General features: G+C 44.3%; 1 protein-coding gene across 1 annotated transcript; it reads right to left on the bottom strand.

The window, feature by feature from the left end:
- Positions 1-4,242: 4,242 nt before the first annotated feature.
- Positions 4,243-7,056, bottom strand: LOC147871384 (protein takeout-like; the record flags this gene model as incomplete). Its single annotated transcript, XM_087361263.1, has 3 exons — positions 4,243-5,393; positions 5,465-5,617; positions 6,897-7,056. Coding segments are annotated over 3 exons (471 nt in total), but the record flags the coding sequence as incomplete, so codon positions are not given.
- Positions 7,057-10,771: the final 3,715 nt, after the last annotated feature.

Below are 10,771 nucleotides of genomic sequence, written 5' to 3' on the forward strand. Positions count from 1 at the left end.
CATTTCTCACTGCAGTCCTCGTCCCAGTTCTCACAGCAGTCCTTGTCCCAGACCTCACTGCAGTGCTCGTCCCAGTTCTCACTGCAGTCCTCGTCCCAGACCCCACTGCAGTGTTTGTACCAGTACTCACTGCAGTCCTCGTCCCAGACCTCACTGCAGTGCTCGTCCCAGTTCTCACAACAGTCCTCGTCCCAGACCCCACTGCAGTGTTTGTACCAGTACTCACTCTAGTCCTCGTCCCAGTCCTCACTGCAGTCCTCGTCCCAGACCCCGCTGCAGTGTTTGTACCAGTACTCACTGCAGTCATCGTCCCAGACCTCACTGCAGTGCTCGTCCCAGTTCTCACTGCAGTCCTCGTCCCAGACCCCACTGCAGTGTTTGTACCAGTACTCACTGCAGTCCTCGTCCCATTTCTCACTGCAGTCCTCGTCCCAGTTCTCACTGCAGTCCTCACCCAGACCCCACTGCAGTGTTTGTACCAGTCCTCACTGCAGTGCTCGTCCCAGTTCTCACTGCAGTCCTCGTCCCAGATCTCAATGCAGTCCTCGTCCCATTTCTCACTGCAGTCCTCGCCCAGACCCCACTGCAGTGTTTGTACCAGTCCTCGTCCCAGACCCTACTGCAGTGTTTGTACCAGTCCTCAATGCAGCCCTCGTCCCATTTCTCACTGCAGTTGGCAACCAACCAAAGTAGCTAACTGAGGGCAGAGGCCTGCGCAAGCGCAAGCATCGTCCCTACCTAGGTGAAACCATTCCTGCGCACAAGACGCATTGCTGGAAATGGTAAACGGTCGTAATATAAGAACGGAAATTTTGCTAACGCTAACGGGGTTTCGTCGTGGCGGGAGCCTCGACCATTCAAACTGGGATCTGTTACTGCTGATGGGAGGTTATCCCGTCAGGCAAGTTTTCGAAGGAATTTGGTTGGTTGGGTCTGTGGGGTATGAACCCAGAGAGGGAGGGGCCGTTTCGGCTGAAGGCCTCTGCGGCATGGGGGGAAGATCACTTCAGCTGATGGCCTCCATGATCGGGGGGAAGGGTGGCGGGCCGTGCCCCTATTAAGTTATACCCTGGCATTCGCCTTACAACTGAGGAAAGCACGGAAAACCTCAGTCAGGGTAGCCGAGTAGTCTAACCACTCGTTGTGCTGACTTGGCCGTCGTTTGGGGATGGCCTCGGCTGGCCTGCTGAACATCAGTCGCCCTCGGTTGCCTTTGGGCGACCTCTGGCAGCCCTCATTCGGCACGAGTGCCTTCCGAGTTGCTGAACTAAGGGGTTCCCCATACCAGTTAAACTCGAGTCAAACCTCTGATGTGGTCGGCAAAGAAAGGGACCCCCAGATCCTCATGTATTTGCCTGTTACTAACGTACCAGGGCGCGTTAGTAACAATGCGAAGACACTTGGATTGCAGAACTTGCAGCTTCCGGACGTGGTTGCGGGCAGCTGACCTCCAGATCGGGCATGCTTAATCCATTATGGGACGGATGAGCTGCTTATAGAGTAGTACACCGTTCCTGATTGACAGGCCACTTCTCCTATTGATAAGCGGGCCTAGCACACCTAATCGTTGCGCCGCCTTCTTTCCCACTTGGTTGACGTGCGCCGACCATGTAAGCCCGGCGTCAAGGATGACCCCCAGATACCGAGCTGTTTTGACCCATTCGATCGGCTGTCCGAGAAACTGCACTGCTCTGGGCTGTTGGATGCGTCTTCTCGCCGAAACGAAGAGAACCGCGGTGCTCTTCGAGACGTTGATAGCAATCCTCCAGGCCCTGAGCCAGAGCTCAAGTCTACTGAGGTAGGTCTCCAGATACCTGACGAGAAGCGTTGGGCTACGGGACGTGACTACTAGAGCCGTGTCGTCCGCGTATTGTGCTAACTCGACGTGGCGGGACGGTGTGGGTAAGTCGTTGACATACAGACTGAAGAGCACAGGGGAGAGAAGTCCGCCCTGCACAACTCCAGCCCTCATGGCACGACGTGTGGACGTGGCCGACTGGAAGGACGTCTGGAATGTCCGGTCAGCGAGGTAGGAAGAGATGGTTTTCACCAAGTACGACGGGAAGTTGAGGACGGTCAGTTTGTATAGGAGGCCTTGGACCCAGACTGTGTCGAAGGCTTTGGCCACGTCCAGGAAAACCGCGCCGGTTAGCCGCTTCTCATCAAGGTTTCTGTTGACCCTTTCGACGAGGCGAGCCAGCTGCAACGACGTGCTGTGTCTGGGTCGAAACCCAAACTGCTCGTCTCGCAGCAGCCCACGTTCGCTGACCTCATATAGGACCCTCGTTAGGAGGATCTTCTCGCAGAGCTTGCCGACCGTGTCGAGAAGACTGATGGGTCTATAGGAAGAAGGTAGCGTGGGATCCTTCCCCGGTTTCAGTATGGACACCACGCGAGCGTGTTTCCATGCCGAGGGAAAGTGTTGCCTGCGGAGGACCGCGTTGAACACTTTCGTGAGAAAGATTACCGCGCGTCGTGGGAGATGTCTCAGGACCCTGTTCGGTATACCGTTGGGGCCCGGAGCCTTGCCAACCTTGAGTCCCTTGATGGCCTGGGCGACTCCGAGGGACTGGTTAATTTCGTTTCATTTGCGGGGGCATACTCCTATGCTCGCATCGCCTCGTTAAACATGTTAATTGCAGCCGGGTCCGACGGGTTGTCTACCGGCTGGAACTGGACCTCAAGGCTGTCGGCCAGGGCTTCTGCCTTCTCGGGGTTCGAGAGAGCCAGTCCTCCCGGCACTATCAAGGGGGGCGACGGAGTGGGGACTCGCATCACCCGCTTGGTCATCTTCCAAAGCGACTGGTCCTCGCAGTCCGGACAAAGTAAAAAGTGAACGGCCGGAATACAATAACACCACCACACCATCCATCCGTGGGACGTAAAAAACAGAAATAGTAGAAACAAATTAGTTAAAAACGAAAAAGCCAAATAAAACAAAGACTCACAAAAGGTGGGGAAAAAATACATATGAATATCAGCTCGAAACTCGATGCACAACTTGGACTTCTTCAGAGATAACCGGAATCCAAATACGAGATAAATCCAAACTAGGTTGGCTGATAGGTTTGGCAAGTAGTGCCATGTGTGTCGCCTCCTTGTATTTTTTGTAGACATTATTGGGTTCTGTTAATAACACCCTGGCTCCATCCCAACAGACATGATGATCTTCGTACGCATGTTGGGCCAATCTGGATTTCTCCAGCAGGCCCTGTCTGAAATTATATTTGTGTTCCTTTATGCGTACCTCCAGAGGTCTGCTGGTTTGGCCGATATACCATCTACCGCAATCACACGGGATTCCATACATGTGTATTTATTCCCACCTTTTGTGAGTTTTTTGTTTTTTTGGCTTTATCGTATTTAATGAATCTTGATTTCTACTGTCTATTCTTTTACGTCCCACGGATGGATGGTGTGGTGATGTCTTTTTATTCCGGGACTTTCACTTTTTTACTTTGTCCGGAGATAGGGATTACCTCTATTTAGTGGGCCCAACTGTGTAGGAACCTGAAGACGGAGATAGAGTCCCATCTCCGAAACGTCGTCTTACGTTTTATATTTACTAGACGATGGATAATATCCAAGGAAATTATTATTCAATTGTCTTTCACTAGTTCTTATACCGAGTGCACGCAAAGGCAACCTCTAACTGATACTCATGTTAAACGTTTCACCCCCTCACCCAGGTAAAACAGACTGTATGGAATTCACTGCATTGTTACGAAGGAAATAAGTTAAGTTCCAAGCCTAAGTGGAATCTCAGGTTCTCACGGTTAAGAGTACTAAGATGGCTGTCTTATAGTTTGTTGCGTCGTGCAGTCGCCTGATGACGGAGACAGCAAAGACCTCTTAAACGATGGCAATTTTTACGACACTACAACTCAAAAGACAGCTATTTAAGATCCAAGCCTCTTCAAGTCATGTCTTATTAGCAAGGTTCCAGTTCTCTTAAGTGAACGAATTAAATTATCTTTATTCTGGATATTTATTTTCCATAATCAGTTGCACAATTGGACGGGAACTCAACTCAGAGGAACGTGACACTCCGAGTAGCTTGTCGGTTGAGATACCGAATTTCCCTCTAATTCGTTGCAACTGCGGTAGAATTTCCTAAGTATACACTGCGCCGTATGACTACACGTGTTTTGTTCACTTGCGGTGGAGATGAATAGGAAATGAAGGTGCTGTCTCCAGTTACCTTGGTGTACACCCTGTCTTAGAATTATTCTTTTTTAATCGTTGTTTCAGATATTCATCTTTAATTTAACTTGTTCAGAGTGCGGTATAATTTTTCATGTTGGTAAAATACAAAACATAATATGAAGCCTTAGAGTAACTAGTTCATCAATGTGGATAGAAATTAATTGGAGAGAAATAATTGCGCCGGTTATAATACGCCAACTTCCATATCATGTCCGTTCTGAATTCTTGGTGGTTTGCTGAAAACTATTGCCGCTTAACTCTACTAACTTGTGACATATACTCAGTGGTACTTCGCAGAAGACAAACGGGGAAGATAAAGTTGTTTTCTTAAACTGAACGTTCGAAGCTTGACAAGAGCCCTTGATGCGTCTAGCAAGCCACAGGCTAATAGTCATGACCGATCGGTTCTTATTTGATGTTAATTATTTGGTAATGGAAGCCGTGAAAGTGTTCTGTGATATAATTTAATGTTACAAAACTCTGGTGATATTTAGTTGTGGAAAATGTAAAACCCGAAACAAAAATATTCCTTACGACACTTGATCTTTTAACGTCAATTATGGGTCAGCAATTACTGAATTTCTTTGTAGAGATGTAACACGTGCTTCTTGGAGATTCAGTAATGCAAGCATAGTCGCGCAGTAAAAATTTGTAAATCGAAAAATGTTCTTCGTGTTGCCTGAAGGAATGTTAGTGAGGCGGATCTTTTGCGTTTGAATCCACGTGCGAGTGATGATTATTTTTTTAAATTTCGATTTTTTACAAAGTTGTTATTAATCTTATGTTTATTTGTTATATTTTGTTTTATTTTACATTTTTACTGCGTTTATGTTAGTGGCACGCCCAGTAGGATAACCCTACGTCCTAACTATAAAGTCCCTATCGATAGTATATAATGGCTAAAGTGCAGCTGCTGTAAATCGAGTTAAATATCTTTGTGTTATCTTAATTTACGTCGAAGGGTACTTCGCCCGTTTCGTCTTGCTGCCGTACACTATATCACTTCTTTTTAACCAGACGTGGATGTCTTCATTCTGTGTCGTCGAATATATCCTTGTAGGGCACCGTTTTTGCGGCTGCACTGAGTATGGTGTGCACGATGAGACCTAGGGCGTCGTAGGTAGGCTGCCCAACTTCTTTCAGCACGGCTTGCCAGTTTTCGTTGATAAACGCGTTCATGCTGTCTCCTGAAACAGACATGTTATCAGCCTGCGCGTCTGTGCGGCCAGGTTTGGAACTGCGGTGGTTATGAGCTTACCTAGTAATTTGTTTCCGTTAAACAGATTTCCCAATTTAGCTTTCAAATTGTTGGGTTGGAACTGTATATAATAGTCAGTAGGAACAAGGTACACTTCGCCGTCATCCATCTTCGAAAGGTTATAACCAGTTGTATACTTGACGTAGAGGTCATCTGGAAGACAACAGACTGGGTTATTTACTATAGAAGTGACTTCAGCAAACACCGTATCGCCAAACGTTCATATTTATAACTTTATCAGCCTTTATTCATGAGGCCTCGATGCCACTGTGATCGAGAGCTTTGTGTTTAAAAACAAATAATTTGTTACGAAATCTAAAATTATCCAGTACCATCACAAAATTGTTTTGCTATGAGCACGTTTAATGCAGTTTCACCTTTGGAATTCAATTCTATAAGATAAATTGTAATATGCTCCAACCGGAATCTATGACCGCCACACATTCTGTTGTCATATTTTCACCACCTCCCACCGCGAGCTTCAGGATTGTAGCACAGTATAGTCTGGTCGAAGTTTATGATGCGTTACAATCCAGAAGACAGCCAATTAGGTAAAAGTATCTGTGTGGGACTGGACCGCTAAAGGATCAAGTGTCTGTTCGAAAGATGATGCGTGAGTGAATGTGGAGGAATGATTTTGAGAGGCGGAAACGGAAGTACTCGAATAAAAATCTATCAAATTACCACTTCTTCCACCACAATTCCCGTATGGATTGCCCTGGAAGAAAACCCTATTGTCTGATATTAGAAACAGGCGATTATCGCCTGAGCTATGGACCTGTCTTTCCTTTATCGAGATATTCTCATCAGGGTATTTTCTTGAACACCCTCAATCTTTGTTGATTAACGAGGGGCAAGAGATCAATTTTCATATCCACGCAAAACAAGAAACAAAATTATATATATGTGTTTCAATTAAGTAAAGCTTTTGATATTAAATTAATATTTAATTTTGGCTTGTTTATGATGCTGCCTGATCCTCTTTATGGGTGAAATTGTTTTCCGTAATAAATTTGCACCGCCACGGTGGTCTAGCGGTCAGAACACTAGCCTTGTAAGCCTTGGGTTCCGGGTTCAATTCCCGGTGGTGCTCAAATTTATAACTTGTGTTGGGCAAGGCCGTGGTATAGGCATCACGGAGTTTTCCTCCGGGGGTTTCCCCGGTTTCTCCGTGGCATCCCAACAATTACTCCATTCACACACAGAAGAAGGCAATGGCAAACCACTTCTGATCATCTCTGCCAAGAATGTATATATGTATGAGCAGGTCCCTGACAACCTGAAGAGTTTGGAAGGATCCTGTTCATAATATATGGACCTGTCGTCAGACAGAACACTACAAATAAAATAAAAAAATAAATTTGCTTGCAACGTATACGTCTTCCAGAAAATGTATTCCAGCTCACATAAAAACAGTGTCGTAGTGACTTACAAAGCGTGGCGTCGAGGGGTCCCTTGCCAGTTATCGGGAGAGCCAAAAGCCTGCCATCCAGTTCATAATTGCCAGTGAAATGTGCCTCTGGGACTAGGACTTCTGCCGTGATATTTTGTTTGTCGAAGTCGAAACTGTGGACAGAAACATCAGTTAAATTTCAGATCGACGTTAAACAAGAAGTCACAGGGTTTAATTCCTGAACTTGTACGATAAAATGCAAATGGAAAAATTTTCTTGTATTTAAGCATTACATCTTGATGACGTGTTGGGCAATAAAGATAAAGCTCAATGTGTCCTTAATGTAGACACTAAATGGAAATGGGGTATCAGCTTCATGCTCCAACGTCTTACTCGGAGAAAGAGTTTTGGTACCCATTAGGTGGGAAACTGATTGGGTCTCGGAGACGGTCTGGACTCCAGCAAAGATACGAGCCATGGTTGTCTAGCCCAGAGGTCGGAAAACTACGGCCGTGGCCAAATCCGACCCGCCGCCTCTTTTTGTACGGCCCGCAAGGTAAGAACGTATTTTACATATTTAAATTCTTTGAAATTTCAAACTGCTTTGTGCATTTCCCATGCTGTCAAAAATTAAAAGAAGTGAAATCTCCATTCCCGCACAAATGTGCAGCGGATATATTTTCTGAACTCAAACTACAGTTCCAGCAGCGTGTTTCGTATCTTGATGCAAGTGCAGAAGACATTTCCATATTTCAAAATCCATTTAACTGTACAATTGAGAAGCTTCCATCCAACCTTCAATTAGAAGTGATTACTCTGCAGTGTGATGACATGCTAAAAAGAAAATTTCAAGAGAAGAATCTAATAGAATTCTACAAGTGTCTTCCAAGCGATGAATACGGTCAATCAAGATCATATGCTCGGGTATTTATATCTGTATTTGGCAGCACCTACCTGTGTGAAAATACATTTTCAAAGATGAAATATGTAAAATCTCAATACAGGTCAGCATTTACAGTCAATTTTGATGATAGGGAGTACTGGATTTAAACCTCAGTTTGGTGAAATGTTATCTCATAACAGGCAATTCCATTCTTCTCAATAGTAGAGCTGTATTTCAAACAATTGTTGTCTACTTAACTTTATTACGTTAAATTTTGTTCAATAAATTTGTTAAAGCTTGATTTTTTCTTGTTACATAAGTAGCCTTACCTATATAAATATCCTGGAGTTTGCCTCTTGGCCCGCAGAGCCTAAAATATTTACAATTTGGCCCTTTAGAAAAAATGTTTGCCGACCCCTGGTCTAGCCTATAGTCAGCCACATTCTCTGACTGAAAATCTCGCACACCGTAGTAGGTGCAATCATTAATATGACTTTTAATTTAATTTATTTCATTGAGAATGGAAGAGAATTAATTGCCTTTCAAGTCGCGCAGTCTCCAGGTGGAGGTTACATAGAATGGTAACTGCTTAGATTTGTGTTAAGAAGTATCGGCCGCAGTGTAGATGGACAGTATTTACTGTTTCCACGATTCGGTTTCTTTCGGATCAGATTACCCTTGGAATAGGTGTCCAAAGATCTTTAAAGTTTTCAATAAATATGGAAATTCTTTCCTTCAAGATACTTGCTGAAGCTTTTGTTGAAATATCTTATTATCTTACTATAAAAAATTGTGATTAGTCGTCGTCGTAGCCAAGAAATGACATCATCAACAATGTCAACAGATATTTGTTTACTCGGCATTGTTGTGTTCCACAACAATGCCGAGTAAACAAATAACGCTTCACTACCAAGCCAGTCGCATTATCACTGCTTTACAAGCAGCACGTCGCATTATCAAAAATTGACTGACAGTTGGCCAAAATCATCAGAAAAGTGAAAACAAAAATTATCAACTATTTGAAGTACCAAATCCAACAACTGCAACAAGGCAAAGTGATACTAATAATACTACTCATATATACACGATATATTACGATTACGAAAACTATTATGATCGATTTTAAGACGAAGATTTGCAAGGGTGGGGGTTGGACGTAGAAAGTTGACTGACCAAGAACAGTTGGCCTCTGAAAAGCGACGTAAAAAATTAAACATCAGGCCTATCTAACAAATAAAGAAAAGCGAAGGGAGACTTACATTGATAAACGCAGAATACTTATTCAACAAGAACAGAAGAGCAAAAAACAAATAAACGAAGATTTGTAAGGGTAGGGTTGGACGCATATACGAGGTGCGATCTGAAAGTTTCAAGACTGTGTCAATAGAGGGCGAACAGGATGTACTACGAGCTTCTGCCGCTAGGGGGTGCGGCCTACATTCATAGTGAATCAGTGTGCCAGCCGGCATCATCGAATTAGAATTTGTTTCTTAGTTACGGGCGTTTTGGTAGTGCATTACACCGACCTTCCTGCGATTTCGGAATGGCGGATTTTCATGAACAAATCCAATTTTGCCAAAACGGCTACGGAAACCTATGAAATGCTAAAGCAAGCATATGGGGAGTCCGCAATGGGTCGTGCACAAACGTTTGTATGGCATTCACGTTTTAAAAATGGCCGAACTTCTGTCGATGATGACGAGCGTTCTGGACGACCATCTTCGAGCACAACGCCCGAAAATGATACGAAGATTCGGCAGGCCATTCACGAAGATCAACGTCGTACCATCAACGACTTGTGCGACATTGTTGGAATAGGCTATGGGACCTGTCAGCTGATTCTAAAGGAAGAACTCCACATGCGACGCATCATGACAACGCGCCAGGGCACACCGCCCTCAAAGTTCGGCAGTTTTTGGCCTCAAACATCATGGCCGTCATTCTGCATCCTCCTTATTCGCCGGATTTAGCTCCGTGTGACTTGTTCCTCTTCCCAAAGATGAAAATTCAGCTAAAGGGAAGGAGATTTGAGACGATAGAAGAGATTCAGGCAGAATCGCAGATATTGCTTGACAGGCTGACAAAGAAAGATTTCCAGGGATGCTTCCAGGCTTGGCAGCGGTGCTGGGATCGTTGTGTTCACTCCCATGGGAACTACTTCGAGGGTGATGGATGAATTTAATACCTGAGATAAGTGTAATAAAAGCAGAAAAACTTATTTAACAAGAACAGAAGAGCAAAAAACAAACAAACGAAGATTTGCAAGGGTGTGGTTGGACGTAGATAGTTGACTGACCAAGAACAGTTTTCCACTGAACAGCGACGTAAAGAACTAAAACATCAGAACTCTTCAACAAGAACAGAACAGGAGAAGAAACAAACGAAGATTTGCAAGGGTGTGGTTGGACCTAGATAGTTGACTGACAAAGAACAATTTTCCACTGAACAGCGACGTAAAGAACTAAAACATCAGATCTATTTAACAAAAACAGAAGAGCAAAAAAAAAACAGACTAATATTTGCAAGGGTGGGGTTGGACGTAGATAGTTGAGTAACCAAGAATAGTTGGCCTCTGAACAGCGACGTAAAGAACTAAAACAGCAGACCTACTTAACAAGTAAAGAAAAGCGAAGGGAGACTAGCATTGATAAACGCAGAAAACCTTATTCACCAAGAACAGAAGAGAAAAAACGAAGCTATGTAAGGATTGGGTTAGACGCAGAAAATTGGCTGACCAAGGACAGTTGGCCTCTGAGCAGCGACATAAAGAACTAAAACATCAGAACAATTTAACAAATGAAGAAAAGCGAAGTAGGACTTACATTGGTAAACGTAGAAAAACTTATTCAACAAAAACAGAAGGGAAAGAAAAGAGACGAAAATTTGCAAGGGTGGAAAGTTGACTGACGAAAACAGTTGGCCTCTGAACAGCGACGTAAAGAAGTAAAATATCAGATGAGAGAAAGCGCTCCGAAAGGAGGGCGTAGCTCTAGTTTGTAAAATAATTTGAATGAAGAACTAGCTCAAATTA

Source organism: Zootermopsis nevadensis, unplaced genomic scaffold, assembly GCF_977971745.1.
Source record: "Zootermopsis nevadensis isolate Lab colony 2312 unplaced genomic scaffold, Znev_1.0 Znev_ptg000057l, whole genome shotgun sequence".
Classification (NCBI taxonomy): domain Eukaryota; kingdom Metazoa; phylum Arthropoda; class Insecta; order Blattodea; family Termopsidae; genus Zootermopsis; species Zootermopsis nevadensis.